Source organism: Vulpes lagopus, chromosome 23 (assembly GCF_018345385.1).
Source record: "Vulpes lagopus strain Blue_001 chromosome 23, ASM1834538v1, whole genome shotgun sequence".
Lineage (NCBI taxonomy): Eukaryota > Metazoa > Chordata > Mammalia > Carnivora > Canidae > Vulpes > Vulpes lagopus.
In genome coordinates, this window is record NC_054846.1 from 21,790,244 (window position 1) to 21,809,358 (window position 19,115).

The following is a 19,115-nucleotide window of genomic DNA, read 5'->3' on the forward strand; positions in this document are numbered from 1 at the left end:
CACAACACCACTGGGGAGATGAACCTTGAACACCAGGTTAGTGTCCTGTCTGCCAGGTTTCTCAGCTACCAAGTTACCATTTCCCCCTTGCCATCCATATTCTAGGACAGCCACTACATCTAGCCTACTTTCAAAAAGGGGGATTAAGCCTCACCTTGGAAGAGGGAGCATCTGTATGTTATTATTTGAATTCTTCTGTAATGAACATGGTCTTTTCTCTATTAAGTGACTTTGAAAAATACTGGATTTGAAAGACTTTTCTATGTACGGATTATTTCTCTTCTGTAAGGCAAAAACCCCTGAAACAGCATCAAAGAGAAAAAAAAAAAAAGCCAAGTATGTACAATCATTATGAAGACAAGACGCTGAGTATTTGGGATCTTTTTTATTTTTATACACATGACAAGATTTTACACCAATAGTCAGTTAAATAGTACAAATTTACATTCATGAGGAATGTTAAAAAAAAAAATTCAACTAAAAAACCCACTTCTTTCTGTGACCCACAATCCCAACATTTTACAGTGCAGGGGAGAAGGGGGCTGCGGGGAGCATCCAAAACAAGTCTCTCCCAAAAGAAATGACTTAAATTTCACATTCCCTCTCCACACAGGATCCAAATGGTGAGAGTATACTTTATAATTCATCTTTTTCAGCTGTAGATTTCTGTGAAAACAGCAAAATCAGAAGGTAGTAAAAACCAGCAGAAAAAATCTTAGCTCACAGTTTTATGTGTGGAAAAAGACAACTGAAACGGGCCCAGCGTTGTTCCGTTATTTCAGCTGAAGGCTAGAACCTCAACCTGTTAATCTGCAAAATAATTTAGAACCTGATAATAAGATCAATAGCCCCTGAACACAAATAATCAAGAGCTTAAAATGGCCTACTGCTGCTACATAAGGCGGAAGCAACTAAGGAAAAATCTGTTTAACGCTATCGCAAGAATGGATGGCTAAAACAAAAGGAGTGGGGAGATGAAAACATACATTTCATTTAGAGGAAAAAAAAAAAAAAGGAGTTGCTGTACCTTCTGAATTTGATACTAGAGGCCTATTTTTTTTGGTGGATTTCCTGAAGCCTAGCTTCTGGAAGCTATGCAGTCCTAACGCCAGAACTAAAAATAAGTTTGCCTAATTCTGAAAGAACTAAAACACAAACCCCATTCTCGACTTGTTTTACCTTTACTGTTTCTTGTTCTTCGTCGTCTGTTCCTGCATCCATTTCTTCTTCGTCATCCTGCTCTGTGTCTTCTGTGGTGTCCTCAGTTGTCTCTTCGGGTTCTTCTTCTGGTTCTTCTTCCACCTAAGGGCAATGTTTATCAGCTCACTCATGGCTCCCATACCTTGGGTCTATTTTCACTTTGTTCATTAAGTGTATAACATCATAATTAACTTCACCCCTGTTTTATCCAGAACTGCAGAGTGAATCTGCTAACTAGAGTTAACAGTTATGCTAACAAAGGGAGACAGATTTAAAAACAAAGGATCTAAAAGGGGAATTTATTAATTCTAGCAGTGTTTAACACTGGGGATTCAGACATTTCATAAATTATTTCAAACCTTTGCATCAGGGTCAATGTTTAAACTGAGGCGAAGCATTCTTTCTATTCGATCTCCATATGCTTTAGTGTCTGGTAGCAGATACCCTGATCGCAGCGTTGCTGTCTCAAACAAAACCACAGCAAGATCCGATACCGTTTTGTCATCTTCATCTTCCTGAGATGGAAGAAGAGACGTCTGATTAACATTAAAAGGTACAAAGTATTCCAAGTAAAAGATGAAAGAGCATGGCTGCATAATACCTTAACTCGTCGAAGCATGTCTTTGATCAGGGGATGTCTGGGATTAATTTCAAATGTTTTCTTCTGGCTGGCATAGTAACTGGAAAGGGGTAAAAATGAACATGAGAAACATCAAATTTCAGGATCCGTACATTCCCCCATGTTCTATAAATTTTTAAAATCACAAAGAACTGCTGGAAAAACAAGATTTATTTATATCGTAACATGCTTTGTTTTATTTTTTATTTTTATTTCTTTCATGCTTTGCCTTTTAAATAGGGATGGGCAAGGTGCGATGGAAGAGTGCAATGAAGAGAACTTATTTACTAATGCATCTTAAGTGCCTAGAACTTTGTGGAGTGATGAATGGATTTAATGTTGTCTTCATTCCCTCCTAATTTATTCTCCCTTTCTTCACTGCAGCTCAGTCTGTGAGTTTGGAAACATCTAGGCAGCCTCTGCATGCTGGTCAGTTACTACCTTCCCCATGGTGCTTCACCAATATGGTTCCAGGACAAACTGTTTTCTTTTATCAGAGCTCAGTTCTCAATGCATTCTAAATATACTTTTCCTAACCTTTAGTTTTTTGCTGTCAATTGGGACTCTTTCTCCCTCCTATAGATGAGAAGAGGGAGAAACTACATCTATCCCTATCCTGGGATACCTATGATATATACAGAGTTTAGAAGATTAGGACTTGGGGATCCTTGGGTGGCACAGCGGTTTGGCGCCTGCCTTTGGCCCAGGGCGCGATCCTGGAGACCTGGGATCGAGTCCCACGTCGGGCTCCCGGTGCGTGGAGCCTGCTTCTCTCTCTGCCTGTGTCTCTGCCTCTCTCTCTTTCTCTCTCTCTCTCTCTCTCTGTGTGTGTGTGTGTGTGTGTGTGTGTGTGTGACTATCATAAATAAAAAAAAAAAAAAAAAAAAGAAGATTAGGACTTGATCTGTTATCCTGACTGGTATGAACCTCAGTAAGACGACAGTGATGTCTACTTAGAATCACAGTGTACAGACACAGTAGGTGCTGGTTTTGTTGAATGGAAGGTAACTTCCAGTTAATAAATGAAAAATAAATGGACATTTATATAATGGCTACTATACGGTTTCTTTCTTTCTTTTTTTATTTTATTTTATTTTATTTTATTTATTTATTCATGAGAGACACAGAGAGAGAGGCAGAGACACAGGCAGAGGGAGAAGCAGGCCCCACGCAGGGAGCCCGACACGGGACTCGATCCTGGGTCTCCAGGATCATGCCCTGGGCCAAAGGCGGCACTAAACCGCTCGCTGAGCCATCTGGGCTGCCCTACTATACTGTTTCAATGGGATATAAGCAAAACCCTGTTTTCCACCTGAATTTTATAATCTATAAAATCTTCAGGGAGGCAAGACATATAAAAACAAGATGCCATTTAGCATTTTACAGTGGAAACCTTATATGTTGGTGAATCTTGCTAAATATGAAATACACTATGCAAATATGCAAAAAAAAAATATAAACAGTTTTGGAATTGTGACAACAGAGACTACATTTGTAGTAGAATCCTAAGCTAGGCCTTGGAGAAACATAGGACCATCAGAAGGCAATAAATAGAATACATTCCAGGTGGGAGAAGGGAGAATGAAAGTGGGGAAGACTGTTTTCAAGACTCTTGCTGTGACATTAAAATATAAATTTGACATATATTTCTTGGGGAAAAAGGAAAAAAAAGGGTACTGAAGACTTTGTGTAGCTATAGTACTTAGCCTATTAGGTCATAAACGTGTTAATTCGTGGGTCCTTTCCCCTTTATTTTGTAGGGTATACTAATTGGGGAAGGGGAGTGGCAGTTAAAAAGGACTGAACTCATTTGACAAACATCACTGTTGTTAACCTCATCTGTAACTATTAATATCTAAAGATGTCAAAGCTGCCCAAAGGCCAGGCCAAGCATATATATGCAAAATATATGCAAAAATAACAATGTATGTCACAGATTAAGAAAATTCCCATTTGTGTGTATAAAAATACTGTAAATAAATCAGGAGCCCAACACCTCTCCTTTATCAGTCTAATGTCAGAGGAATCCCTTTGAAAACCTGTCTTATCTAATATATAGCGTAGTGGTGTTAACACACATTAGCTCTTTCTATAGATGCTGACATCAATTTCTAAAGGAAGGCGGGACCAGAACTAACACCTCATCAGGGACCTTCCCAAGGATGCTTACTTTGTAGAGATGTCTTTGCCCGTCTGGTATGCTTGAGCTTTCATGATTCTCTCCATGTTGCCAGACCATCCATACTGGCTGGCCACCAGAGCACACGGAGACTCTGTCAGACGCTGAGATACCACGGCCTTTTCAATCTTAGGAGAAGAAACCAAAAGTTAAATACGTGTAAATACCAATAGTTAAGGTCATTCAATAACTAAGGATTCGTCATGTAAGATCATAAACAGAGGCAGGTCATAAAAATACCTCTGATTCAGATTCAGAAGACTCTTGTCATTTAATAATATGAATTTTTCAGTCAAAAATAAACACTTTTTAAACTCATCTAAGACAAATTCAACCAGAAGAAATTTAAACTACAGAAAACTTTCAGTGACAAACCCAAGCAGTATCCACATACAGAATTACTTTTATCTTTTTAATTATTTGTATTTTATAAATTTTCTTTTAAAGTAGAGGTGCCCGGGTGGCTCAGTGAGTAAAGCTTCTGCTCTTGATTTTGGCTCAGGTCATGATCTCAGGGTCATGAGATCGAGCCCTATGTCTGGCTCAACGCTCAGTGTGGTGTCTGCTTGAGATTCTCTCACTGTGCTTCCTTTCCTTGCTCATACTTCTTCTCTCTAAAAAAAAGTGCAGGCTCCAATGCCCAACAAGGGGTTCGAAGTCACAACCCCGAGATCAAGAGCCACATGTTCTACCGACTGAGCCAGCAGGTGCTCTTGTCGTTTATAAACTAACTTCATTCTCCCTCAAAATTTAACTTACACTATTAAACAATGTTCTGTACAGCTTTTAATGATTACAACGTAACCGGATGCAAAGTTTAATTTGTTGACACACAATTTTTTTTTTTTATTTTTTTTATTTTTTTAAAGTATTCTTTTTTTTTTTTTTTTTAAATTTTTTTTATTTATTTATGATAGTCAGAGAGAGAGAGAGAGAGGCAGAGACACAGGCGGAGGGAGAAGCAGGCTCCATGCACCGGGAGCCCGATGTGGGATTCGATCCCAGGTCTCCAGGATCGCGCCCTGGGCCAAAGGCAGGCGCCAAACCGCTGCGCCACCCAGGGATCCCCACAATTTTTTTAAAAAAGAAAATGCAGGGATCCCTGGGTGGCGCAGCGGTTTGGCGCCTGCCTTTGGCCCAGGGCACGATCCTGGAGACCCGGGATCGAATCCCACGTCGGGCTCCTGGTGCATGGAGCCTGCTTCTCCCTCTGCCTGTGTCTCTGCCTCTCTCTCTATCATAAATAAATAAAAATTAAAAAAAAAAAAAAAAAAGAAAATGCAAATACTAAAATTTCACAAGTTCTAATTTCCAGAATACCTTGTCCTTGAGAGCTTTATCTTTCATCCAGTTGAGCAAAGGCTCAAATTCTTTCTCAATCGCTTCACGACTCTCCTTTGTTTTCTCACTTTCATCAAATTTCACACCTTCTTTGGCAACATTCTGGAACCTTTTCCCATCAAACTCAGGAAGAGCCTGAATGCAGTATTCGTCCACAGGTTCGGTGAGATAAATCACTTCATAGCCCTTTTTCAGAAGTCGCTCAACAAACGGAGAAGATTCAGCCTACAAAATTAAGGTAAATGATAAAGTTTCCAAGTCTACCCTTGGTATATTTGTTCACCCTAGCAGCTACATTTATATAGGACTACTCACCCCACCTTATAGGTAGAGAAATAAGAGGTGCAGAGAATATAAATGAATTTCCTGTCAGTGACTGACCAGGCCTCACAATGACTCCAATTCACCATTAAGGTTTGTTTTTCCTCAAGAGTTGGCTACATACCAGGATGCACGACAGTTGGGAGTTCATCTCACCTCTTTTCTGCTAGACCCAGCCATGAAGTAGATTTTGTCTTGCTTCTCCTTCATTCTTTCCACATATTGGTCTAGACTGGTAATGTCACTTGGATGATGAGATGACTGGAATCTAAGAAGTTTAGCAAGACGTGTTCGATTTGAATGGTCTTCAATTACACCAAGCTTGATGTTGGTACCAAATTCTTTCCAAAAAGTATCATTGTACTTCTCATCAGCAATCTTCTTGATCATGTCCAGAGTTTTACGGACAAGCTTCTTTCTAATCACCTAAATAAAATGAAAGAATAACTCATTAGAAACATCACGTCAAACCTTTGAGAACCTACCATATGTAAGACAGCAGGGGAATAGTGGGGAAAGATACAAAGATGAGGCATCATCACTGCCATTAATCAGGAAGCAGGGAATGGTGAGCAATCCTATGCAGACTGAGCAGAAATTAAGTTGTCAGTAGAAATAGTCATATGACTGCTTTTACATTTATATTCTATCTTTAGACCAGTGTAGGTTTATATGCATGTTTACAATTCTTTCAACTTTTCTATAGCTTTGAAACTTTAATAATAATATACCAGGGGAAAAAAAAAATCAGATGCTTAGGATTTAATAATAATTCTAGAATAAAATTAACTTCTTCAACTAAAGAGCCACAGATAGATCTCAAACTCTGGTGACTCCACTAATGGAGTCTGTCCTCTGAAGCCCAATCAAAGGGCAAAGCAGCCAGCCAGTCTCTTCCCAGAAACACTCACCTTAAGCAGTTTATGTTGCTGAAGAGTTTCCCGGGAAACATTCAAGGGGAGATCATCTGAGTCCACCTTCGACGGCAAAACAAAGTTCAGTAAGCAATAAAACACTGGGAAAAACCAAACCAACAAACTAAGAAAAAACAAACAAACACAAACTTCTGTTCATTTTTAATGCCCCCTCATTATTTTTAGATACTTACAACACCCTTGACAAAGTTAAGGTACTTGGGCATCATATCATGGAAGTCATCTGTGATGAATACTCGGCGCACATAAAGCTAATCAGAGACCAAAAAAAGTCATTATCTGGAAATTACACTTTTGAATTCTAAACTCAGTTTTTACAACTTAAAAACTTGCCTTAATGTAATCACTCTTCTTAGATCCATATTCATCAAACAGACCACGTGGAGCAGATGTAGGTACGAATAAAATTGATTTGAAGGTAACCTCCCCTTCAGCAGTAAAGTGGATATAAGCCATGGGGTCATCACTTTCCTAGGGAAAGTTGGCATTTAGTTATTCAAAGGTACCGGAAAAAGGCAGTGCAAAGGCTGATTTATTACATGGTATACATTCAGTTTAGCTTTTAATTAATAACAACAAAAAAAGCTTCCTTACCAACAAAAGGGAAGTAAGGGAATGGAGGGAAGAAGAAATGATTAAGACTGCTATTCTAACTGGCTAGCCATGGTTGGTTTTGCGGATGATCATTCCATATCCTAAACTCAGAGAAGAATGGATGAGTCTAGGTTCCACATGTGTGAGAGAGTAAGGTAGGAAAATCACCATCCTGTCTAAATGACAATATATGACGCTTCAGGAGTATACTCTTCAACACAAAAAGTTCTCAGGAACAGATTTTTTCCACTGGGATATGGACTACAGCAGTGGCTATAAAGAGGTATGGTAAATAAATCACAGAAATTCCCTAGATCTGCATTATCCATTACCGTACCTACATGTGGGTACCAAGCACTTGAAATGTGACTATTCTGAATTGAGATGTATGGGTAAGCATAAAAATACACAACTAGACTTTGAAGATACAGAAAAAAAAGCAAAAAGCAAAATGTATTACTCATTTTTTTTTAAAATATCTGCCTTTTTAAAATTTTTTTTATTTATTTATGATAGTCACAGAGATAGAGAGACAGAGAGAGAGGCAGAGACATAGGCAGAGGGAGAAGCAGGCTCCATGCACCGGGAGCCCGATGTGGGATTCGATCCCGGGTCTCCAGGATCGCGCCCTGGGCCAAAGGCAGGCGCCAAACCGCTGCGCCACCCAGGGATCCCTGTATTACTCATTTTTTAAATGATTACATGTTGAAGTAAAAATCTTTTGGCTATCTTGGGTTAAATAAAATATATTAAAAACTACACCTATTTCAACTTTTAAAAATGTAGCTTCTAAAAAACCTAGAATCATATATGTAGCTCACATTACATTTCTAATACAGCTGTCCTAGATGAAAATATGTTATACTTGTATACACTAAGACTATAGTTCATGGGAATAAAAGTGGAGACAAGACCAAGGGGAAAGTTTGAGGAGGTAAAACTTAAGGGATAGTTGGATGTTAACATGAAAAAATAAAGAAGGTTAAGAAACAAACCAAGTGATGGAATAAAGATTAAAGAAACATAACCATACAAGTTTTATCTAGCCATGCTAGCTAAGCCTACTAAAATATTCTATTTTGCACAAAATGATGTATGGGGAAATATTAACTTGAAACAATCTTAATCAATACTAGTTTTGGATTCTACAGTTAAAACAAAGGATCAGTGAAAGGAAGTAACTTTAAAGAAAGGTTATGGAAACACAAATTTAGTAATCATTCTTAAGCATATGACCTCACAATAAATGCTTGAGGTTGTAAATAGGCTCTTTGAAGGTTATGTTAAAAGCCACAGGAGTAAACAAACATAAAGCAGAATCAGACCTATAAATACAGAAAACTGATGGTTGCCAGAGGAGGAGAATAGGGAATGGACAAAACAGGTGAAAGGAGTGGAGATACAGGCTTCTAGCTGTGGAATCAATAAGTCATGGTACTAAACCTCATAGCATAGGGAATAATCAGTGGCGTTGTAATAATGTTGCATGGTGACAGATGGTAGCTACACTGGTGGGGAGCATAGGCGAGTGTATACAGTACCGAATCACTGTTGTATATTTGAAACTAATGTAACACTATATGCTGATTTTCAAATAAGAAAGTTAAAAAAGTTAAAGGCATTCATTCTTGAATGGAAAAAAGCCCCCAATTACATTAAAAACCCTTTAATACAAGATATTATGTTTTATGGAAATCACCTACCTATGTAGGTAGTTGTTAATCTTTTTTGTAACACAGCCCCTCTGGCAATATGGTGAAGCCTACAGATTCCTTCTCAGAGTAAATTTTTAAAATACATATGTAATATTAAACCGCAAGATTAAAAAGGAGACCAATTATGTTGAAATAGTTGTAAAACAACCTAAAAACATTTTTGATTTAGTAATGTTCACCACATGATTTTCAAATAATATTTACCTTTGAAAATGATTTGTAGAAAGCTTTGTATTCGTCATCTTCTACTTCTTTTGATGGTCTCTGCCATATTGGTTTGATGTCATTCATAAGCTCCCAATCCCAGACAGTTTTCTCAACCTAAAGTTATAGTACATTAGTCAGCCCCAGCGCTCACCAGCAGTACTACTAGTGGAAATCATAACATTAGGGTAGTTCAAATGAATGTGGGAAACACTAAAGGACACTTCTAATCTATTATGGCTCCTGCCGCTGGGACCAAAAATCTGCAAGTATTTCAACATTTAAGACTGATCTAAAAAAAAAAAAAAAAAAAAAAAAAAAAAAATTTAAAAAAAGGGGATCCCTGGGTGGCGCAGCGGTTTGGCGCCTGCCTTTGGCCCAGGGCGCGATCCTGGAGGCCCGGGATCGAGTCCCACGTCAGGCTCCCGGTGCATGGAGCCTGCTTCTCCCTCTGCCTGTGTCTCTGCCTCTCTCTCTCTCTCTGACTATCATGAATAAATAAATAAAATCTTAAAAAAAAAAAAAAAAAAAAAAAAAAAAAAAAAAAATTTAAGACTGATCTAAAAAAAAAAAAAAAAAAAAAAAAAAAGACTGATCTATAATGCAAAGAAGGCAGCTGGTTATCACTATAACAGATTGATAGCCAATCAAAGGTTTCTTCCATTATCAACTAGCTAAAACGTTATTTCTTGAAAATATTTATCTTGAGGTTAGGAAGATATACACCTATTAATTATTCTTACTTCATGACCTACAGCAATCTAACATCTTACAATGAATACTCCTCAAACCTACCACCATTACTTCCATCTACTCTGCTACCTTAACAGGGCAGAGAGCTAATATTATGGTTAATATCTAAACGACAAAAAAAATGTAGAAAGATATTTAGGATCTTAAAATTCAGAATATGATAAACCACTAGTCCTGGGCAACAAATAGAACCCAGAAAACTATGCACAAAAATGACCTGTGTTTGTCCTTTAAAACTTCCCACAGGCAGAAAACACACACAACAGCAAATAAAATAGTCCTTATTTACAACATTTTAGTGTGGAGATGAACCATACTTACTTTTTTGGTTTTTGGTTTTTTTTCCTCTTCTTCTTCTTCCACTGCAGCTTCATCATCAGAATCTTCTTTTTCTTCTTTTGCTGCTTCTTCTTCTTCCATGGGCTCCTCAACAGTTTCAGTCTGTTGAAGTAGAATTACAGTTAAATTATTTTATTTAATAATTCTGATTTCAGGGGCAGCCCCGGTGGCTCAGCGGTTTAGCGCCGCCTTCAGCCTGGGGCCTGATCCTGGAGACCCGGGATCGAGTTCCACCACCAGGTTCCTTGCATGGAGCCTGCTTCTCCCTCTGCCTGTGGCTCTGCCTCTCTCTCTCTGTCTCTCATGAATAAATAAATTCTTAAAAAAAAAAATTCTGATTTCATCTAGAGAATATGAAACACAATTACAGCTCAAAAACACAGGTCTTCAGTAAGAAAACCCTGGGTATCCTGCACTGAAAAACCACACTGAACCTTTGTTCTTTAAGTGTTAAATACTTAAATATGTGCCCATGTAATACATATAAATTTAATATAGATTTACCTTGCTGCTCCACACATAAATAGGGAAGTTTATAAACTGTGAATATTTCTTGACGAGATTTTTAATTGTGTCCAATTCAAGGTAATCAGATGCTTCTTCTTTTAAAACAAGTCTGCAAGGAAAACAGACATTTATAGAAAGACATACTTGGTTTAAAAGATTTGATTATAAATTCATCTAAATACCTTCCTGACAAAACTAATGGCCAGCAGTTCAGTGTAATCCAAGATGGCCCATTTTTCATGTTAAAAACTCTTACCACCAATGACAGTTTGTGAGCTAAATATACCAAATATGAGTAGAGTAGAGGAAGAATTGTCCTTGTATTCCTCAAGTGGAAAATATCCTTAGTTCCACGTAAACAGTGCAAATGTTCCAATCTTCTTCTGAATATATTGGTTTTTTGGTTTTGTTTAGTTTTTTCATTTGAAGAACTGAAATGTTACGTTAGCTCAAGGGCACCGAAACATTCTGGAGAAAAATAGGATGACACACACTCTGATAGTTACTCTAGAAATCAAATGATCATCACAGATGGTGAACCCAGGGGCGCCTGGCTGACTCGGTTGGAAGAGCATATAACTCTTGATCCCATGGTTGTGAGTTCCAGTTCCATATTGGGTGTAGAGAGAATTTAAAAACAAAACTTCAAAAAGTCTCTCCTATGGATAGTGAATCCTTAATAAAAACACGTTCCTTAAAAAAGCTAGAAAATTAATCTTATTGTTCATATCCCCACTGTCCAAAACAGTAGTCACATTTTATTTAAATAAAACCTAAGAGTTCTTTAGTTGTACTGCAATATTCCAGGTATTCAATAGACAAATATGGCTAGTAGCTGCCATACTGGATAGTGCAGAGGTAGAATATTTCCAGAGTTCTACTGGATAGCACTGGCTTAGATAATTCTAATACTGAAAATTGCAGCACTGTTTCCTCTTCTTCCTTACTGGCCCTTTTGCAAACTCCTCCTCTACTCACCAAAAATAACACACCATAACACACCCTCAAACACACATTGGGGAGACTGCCTCTTGCTGTCTGTGCTCCCAACAAGTAAATATGGCCAATATTGTATCATGGGTCCCTTCCTGCTCCTGAAAGCTTACCCATGGGCAGATAGCACAGCCTAATGAAGTGGCCAAGTCTCTGGTTTCAGAACATGTATCTTGGTAATGTGGGGGTTGGAGGCAAGTTCAGTTGTGCATCCAAGTTGAAGCCGATGGCTACACCTTAGAGGTATTTGACACGTGACAGATCCTATTATCCAAACGCTTAAAATATTTACTGGCTGGCCCTTAGAAAAAGTCAGCTGACTCCTGATCCAGACTAAGAACATAGATTTGAGAACCCTGAGCAAGAACTGGAAGCTGAATCCATCGTGGTAGGAAGACTGCATAAGGAACACAAAAATAAAGAGAAAGGGCGGAAAAGTTACCTCTGAAAGAGATACTGTCAATATTTAGCAACAAACAAAAAGATATGTAGCATCATGGAAACTAGGTACTAATAAGTGGATAGTCTTAAGTAGCTAGCAAATTCTGTAGGAAACACAAGAGAAAAAAGTAAGAAAAAAAAAAAGACTATTGCTGGGAGTAACGCCAATTAAAAAACCCTGAATCCATTGGATTCAGCAGTAAGATTACTGGTGACTTATTTCAATGGAAAGGTGGTGGATAAAGTCACAAATGCCTGATAGTAGAAGGGGGTGCAGCAACACCTGTACCTCTTCTGTCCACACTGAGACTTGAACATGTCTATGTTTCGATGGGAAAGAGGGAGTACACGGGAAAGGCTGACTTTAAAAGATGGCATTGAAATTAATTTGTGATTAGCCTCTGAGGTAGAAGAAGGCAGGCAGATCAGAAGTAGTGATCAGCTTTAGGAAAAGATGTAGAACATCTCTCTCACAGGAGGAAGAACAGAAATAAGTGTATTAACACTTACTGGATGCTTAATTTCATGATCTAATTGAATCTTCTCAAAATCTCTCCTAAGAGTACAGCAGGGGCTTAATTTAGCGGGAATAGAAGGAGGCAGGAATTAAATTGTTTGATGGCTTCTATTTTATTTGTCAAATATATGAAATTACATACACACATGCACACATATGGTGAGGACTTGACCTCATCACTTTCTTGTGCTCCTTTTCCTTTGGCCATTCTAGACTGTCAGTTCCTTAAATGGGGCCTCCTGCGTTTGGAACTTCCAGCACACTGTGCTTGCTGCCTAGAATATCTGAACCTAACTTACCACAATTTTAGAAAATCCTGATAAGGGAAGTGTCCTCTAGTTTCCTTTCTGGCATTTGCCAGTCTGAGGTTATTTCACATTTTTGTTCTTTACTAGAATGAACCACATGGAAGCAGCAACTGTATTGGTCTTATTCTCCACTGGAGTCCTAAACCCTAGCATCTAATAGGCACTCAAGTGGTTATCTGCTGAATAAATGCTGCGGTAGAAGGACTTGAACATAGAAAAATGCTAATTTTGCTCAGGGAGAGCAATTCTAAGGTTTCACTTATCAGCCAGCTATGCTACCTGCTTGAAGCTGTCCTGATTACCCTTATTCACTCTTATAAATATCTGCCAGTCAAGTGTTAGGCTCTAGGAATGGAACAGTCAAGCAAAGGTTTGCTTCCATGGAGCTTCCATCTAGATAATCCCATCTGTTCCTTAGCACCCTAAGCTATCAGCCCTCTTGGGATGCAGTTTTCTATCTCTTTGTAGTCGAGAGATGAGATTTACCTACGCTCCTTTAGCACCTAACAGAGAGAGCACTGTAGCATAACAACTAGTGAAGCCTCCTACTGAGAGCAGGAGGTAGGACTGTGAATGATGATGGTAGAGAAAGGTAAACGATATATGCTTTCTTATGTTAAATTAATACTTAAAAAATTCTTATGTTGAAAAAACTGAATTAAAAAAAAAAAAAAGTTGAGGCTGTAGGCACATTTTCACCTGACGGGAAGGAGAGAGCCAAATGACCTCTGAAATGAGATTTCTTTGATGTGGTCTACAGCTGGTAGCTTCAGAGAGCTCAATATTTACTTGTCATTTTGTGAGTACTAAACAAATCAGAGTATCTTGTTATATTTGCTGGTTAAAAAAAAAAAAAAAAAAAAAAAAAAAAGCTGTTCTGTCCACTTCACAGAGCTAAAAACACCAAGATACTGGGCTTAAGATCTACCTCTCCTATATAGTTACTGGCTTAAACCAAATTCCAATTTGAATTCAACAATTTGCAACCATCCTCAAAGGAGACATCATGTACTAAAGAACTTTCATTAGCTTTCTTCAAGCTCTTTATTTGTACCTGTTCTCTCCAACCTATCCCTAACACCAGCTCCTACCACAGTTGAGTATTTTCAACTGTCACCCAGAGTTTCCTCTCGTCTAGTCCTGCCATCCTCCACATCATTTTCAGAAAACCTTAAAAAAGCTAATCAAAAGTTCTATCATTTTGACTGCCACCAACTGAGAGGAATTTCTTTAATCCTGTGAACAAGATGTGCCTCTATGCCTTTATATCCACCATGCTCCACAGATCTGACACTTCTTTCCCAAGTCTTGCTTCCCTGGAAATTCTGCATCAACCCACTTCTGTGAAGCCTCCAATCTGCCTTCTTCCCTAGGAGAGCTAACCCTTCCGACCTTTTGCCCTCGATGGATAGCAGCCATTATAACTCTGTGTCTGGCCCTTAAGGAGGTCTCGTAAATATTTCCTTGAGTGATGAAAACAGGTCCATTTCCTCATTTTGTAGGCAAGGAACGAAGGCCCAGAATAAGCGGTTTGCTCGGAGTCAGGTCCTTGCTAGGACAATTAATTCTTATTAGGAAGCAGTAATACTCACGTAATTGTTGTTCCCCGTCCGAGGGTGTTCCCTCGTGGGTCAGCAATTACAGAGAACTCATTGGAGTCAGATTCCCAGATATGCTGGGTATCGTTGTTGTGTTTTGATGTGACAATAACCTTATCTGCGACAAGGAAGGCAGAATAGAAACCGACACCAAACTGCCCAATCAGTTCAGAAGTTGACTGGCCATCCTCTTGTGCCTCAGTCATTTTGTTTAAAAACTCGCTTGTTCCAGATTTGGCTATGGTACCAAGGTTTTTAACCAACTCTTCCCGGGTCATTCCCACACCAGTGTCTGTGACATGTAGCAGATTCTTCTCCTTGTCACACTGAAAGCAAGACGAGAACAGGATAGTTTTATTTGCTTAATACTCATGGTATGCCAAGTAACTACTGAGCTATATATTTAGAAACTACCAGCTTTGTGCTACATTGGGTTAATTTTCTTCCATATAGTGTTTTATGGACTTTTATGAAAATGTGCACCTTATATAAGCATCTTACTTTATAGAGGATAACCTTAAGTTCACTGTATTTGAGAAAGTATCAATATAAAGACGACAGAGATTGGTCTGAATGTCAAAGGGAGAGATAGACCTAAACAAAACAAGTTATTTTTGAAGAAAAAAAAATTTATATTATGCCTATTTCTTTCACAGAAAATAAAAGGTCAAAACTTGAATGACTTCTGTTTATGGAATCTGTGGTGATCAATGTTCTTCATTAAATATTACCAGCTCTCAAAAAAAAAAAAAAATATTACCAGCTCTCTGTCATCTGGAAACATAGTAGGACTATGCTTTCTTCATTTTTGGTTAAGGTCCTGTGACTGGTTCTGGCCAATGAGCTGCAAGTGGGAGTCAGGAATGTAGCTTTCAGCCTAGAGCCTTTAAAAGATGGGAGACCCTCTGAGCTCTCTATACCATGGCAACAAGCTACACTCTAAATGGCTGCTACTCAATCAGCCTGTGTCCTCTGGGAGTGAGGATGATGCAAAGCAAAGGCCACAGTGGCCTGTGGTTGATGATTTAATCCAGAGACTAGCAAACTTTTTCTGAAGAGCCAGAGGATAAATATTTTAGGCACATGGGTCATACGGTCTCTGTCACAATTAGTCAAACCAACTGTGTAGCACAAAGGTAGTCATAGCACATAATCAGGCATGGCTATGTTTCAATAAAACTTTATTTATAAAAACAAGTAGGTTGGATTTGGCCCACAGGCCATATATTTTGCTAAACCCCAATTTAAGTCTCTAGGCTTGGGGGTTACTTGTTATTGAAGCATAACCTGGCCTATCTTGACTGACAGAGATTCCCTATCTCTAAGGATTCTTTTTGCTTTAGAAGGAAAAAAAAAAAAGAAAAGAAAAGAAAACGGTTTTAAGCTTACCTTAATTTTGACAGTTAGTTCCTCATTTCCGGCAAGAGCATTTTCATCTGTCAGTGATATTAACCTTATCTTATCTAAGGCATCAGAAGCATTTGAAATCAGTTCTCTCAAGAAAATCTAAATGGAAGCCAGATTTAACACACACTTTGATTAGCCTGAAGATATACAAAACATCAAATTTAATGTCAATCTTATTTTAGTTCTCTTCTGCCCTCTGAAAAAAGCACTCTTTAAGAAATAAGATTTATGGTAGAGAAGTGGCTTTACTCTCTGGGTAAAAGGAGGTACCAGCTCTTAACACACAGGACTGTAGCAACTGTTAAGGAATCCCTGAACTGGTAAGAGTAGTAACATTCTAGTCTCATACATCTTCATATATGTAACATGGCTTAGGTGGTTTGAGTGTCCTCAAAACAGACTATTTAGCAGACCATGAACATATTTGAAGGGGAAAGGACAAAAGGAAAATGTCTAACCACCACCCCGCAATGGGGCAGCAACTTTTTTTTCATACTGGGTATGTAATATGCTAATAGCTATTTACTTGAAATTACTGCTGAAGGTAAAAAAGTATGCTATCGCACAGAGACAAAATAATATTATCCTAACCACACATTGCTTACCTCTTTATTTTTATACAATGAATTGATGATAAGTTTCATCATTCTATTCACTTCAGCTTGGAAGGCAAATTTTTCTGATTTTTCTCTAAGTTCTCTTATTTGGGATGCATTTAATCCATCCAACTGAATAGCTTCTTCCTCTCTAAGAAAATAAAGTTAATAAACAAATATGGCATTGCTTAGTTAGTTCCCTCCAAAATCATAGAATCTGTAATGAAAGCAGTGATCTCATAAGATTGCCTCAAGTGTTAAAAGGGTAAAATAAAAAAATATGAAATATTACTAATACACTATTTCTAGCCACAGTAAAATTTTACCACCTTCACACTGAGTTGTAAAACTCAGTTTTTAAGACTGTCAGAAAAATAAACTTGACTTTCCTCTACTAAAAATAAAAAGTAAAGTCATACTTACTTATATGTTCCCTTACATTTGGGCTCTTTGCCTAGGAAGCTTTGACCTCTAGTTGTCTATAAAATTGTCTAAGTCCTATCCTAAGCAGCCAAATTTGAAAACATTGCTCAAGTGAGAGAAATCTTTTTAAAAATTACTCAGTTTAAATTACTGGGTAATTTAAAATTACTAAGCACCTGGATGGTTCAATCAGTAAACAGGTGACTCTTGATCTGGGGGGTCATGAGTTCAAGGGCCACATCAGAGGCAGAGATTACTTAAAATTTACTAAGTTTACACACTTCCTGAGTATAAAACCAATCAGATTTCTGGACATAAGACAACCCGTATTCTGCAATCTAGTCATCCAAATAGTTTTAGAAAGAAATCGATTCTGACCACTCATTCCTAGGTGGGCAAGTTAGGAGATATTTAGGGATGAACATGCCTCACAGTCCTAACATTTTCTATGACCATTTTTTAGGTCTCTAAATTTGGGGTGTTACACATCACCTGGACCTTTGATGAAAGGGTAGCGAGCTACTATATCCCAGCGTTCCTAAGGGCTAACCCATATAGTTTCAAAAGAACACAAACCTCTGCACTACTTCATCATCTGTCCTGGAGCCTTCTCTACTTTTACCCAGATCCTCTTCCACTGTACCATCCACATCGACTTCATCATCAGCTCGGACTGACCCTGGAAGATTTTAACACCAGAAAACTCTTAAACCACCGCTGCTTCGTGTACTTCTCAGAGGAAACACGATCACACAGAGCAAGAGTAGGGGTTGCAAAATTCAGGTGAATATGGGATGTGGGATCGGGAAGAATGGATCCAGCAGTTTAAGCACCCAAGGTAAACCCAACTCGGTATATTTATTGAAGTTCAGACACGGAGTCCTCCAGCAGATTCTGAATAGGGAGGCTGCCATCACGCCTGCGGAGTGGCCTCGGGTGCTTCACAAAGTTGAGCAGGCCTGACACCGGGTCCCTTCCACACGCACACGTGTTGCGCGCGGCCGAGGCATGGCCTCCCAACTGACCCTGCCAAGACAGACCTTCAACATCGCAGGTCCGAATACAAACAGAATTTGTGCAACCACTGGCGAGAGGAACTGAAATCGGGCGCAACTGAGCGAGGGACGAGAAGCAGAGAGACTTTGAGATGTCAGGAAGCTCGAGCACAAGTGAGGCAAGCTCGCAGACACTGCCTTTCTCGGGGCTCAGGGCCCCACACTGCCCGGTCCGGCACCTACGAGAGGCGGGATGCGGGGTCCTCGGCTCCAGGGCTGGAGACTCCTGCGTCTGACAAAAGTCCTTCGGGATGGGCAGCCGCCACGTTCCCGGGGGACCCTAAGCCGAGCGGCGCCCCACCCCAACTTGGTCGAGACCTCTGGGCACAACTACTAGATCTGTAAGGGATTTAAACGTTCTCGTTTTTCCTTTCCACAGAAGGAGGAAAGTGCGCCAACTCCCTCGAGCCTCTTTCGAGGAAAGGCGATGGACTCCCCTCGGCCCAACGGAGGCCCCGGAATCTCCCTCCCGGGCTCAACGCCCCCAGAACCTTCGAGAAGAGGCCGCGCTGGAGGAGGGGGGGCGTCCGGGGCTGCCCGCTCCTCCCGGATCACTCACCGAAGGTCAGCAGGACGCAGCAGAGGCCCAGCACCCACAGGGCCCTCATGGCGCGCGGCCGGTGGGAGTCTCACGTCCTTTCTGCTAGTAGGAGCCGCCTCCACCCCCCACCCCGGGGATCAGACGCTCAGACCACAAGCCGCGCGGTCCGCCCACTACCCCCCAAACAGGCCGGGCCGCTTTTCACCCCAGCCTCGCGCGGGAGGGGGACGGGAAACACGAACCCGCCAATGGGGCCGCACCACGCACCCCCTGCACCCAATGGGGACTCGAGGGGGGGGCCGCAGTGCGCCAATCGGAGCCGTCCAGGTGCGGTGCCTGGTGCCCGAAGCGTGGCTCCCCCCGATTGGTCAGCCGTGGCCCCCCTTCTCCAATCAGAGGGCTCCGCGGGCCCTCTCACGCGGGACCGCCCCTTTGCCTGGGAAGCTCGGGCCTCTCAGGGAAACGGCCCAATGAACGTCAGCACAGAACGCAACCCTCGTTTTGGAGAGGGCGCAGAGGAACCACTTCC

General features: G+C 40.0%; 1 protein-coding gene across 1 annotated transcript; it reads right to left on the bottom strand.

The window, feature by feature from the left end:
- Positions 1-370: 370 nt before the first annotated feature.
- Positions 371-18,792, bottom strand: HSP90B1 (heat shock protein 90 beta family member 1). The gene is made up of 18 exons (XM_041738524.1): positions 18,605-18,792; positions 17,567-17,669; positions 16,577-16,718; positions 15,954-16,070; positions 14,559-14,890; positions 10,705-10,816; positions 10,183-10,302; positions 9,109-9,225; positions 6,929-7,066; positions 6,769-6,846; positions 6,572-6,637; positions 5,817-6,086; positions 5,319-5,564; positions 3,990-4,126; positions 1,802-1,880; positions 1,560-1,715; positions 1,180-1,302; positions 371-666 (listed from the first exon to the last, which is right to left on the bottom strand). Exons 1-18 carry the CDS (start codon positions 18,651-18,653, stop codon positions 637-639), a joined length of 2,415 nt encoding a protein of 804 aa, XP_041594458.1. The 5' UTR covers positions 18,654-18,792; the 3' UTR covers positions 371-636.
- Positions 18,793-19,115: the final 323 nt, after the last annotated feature.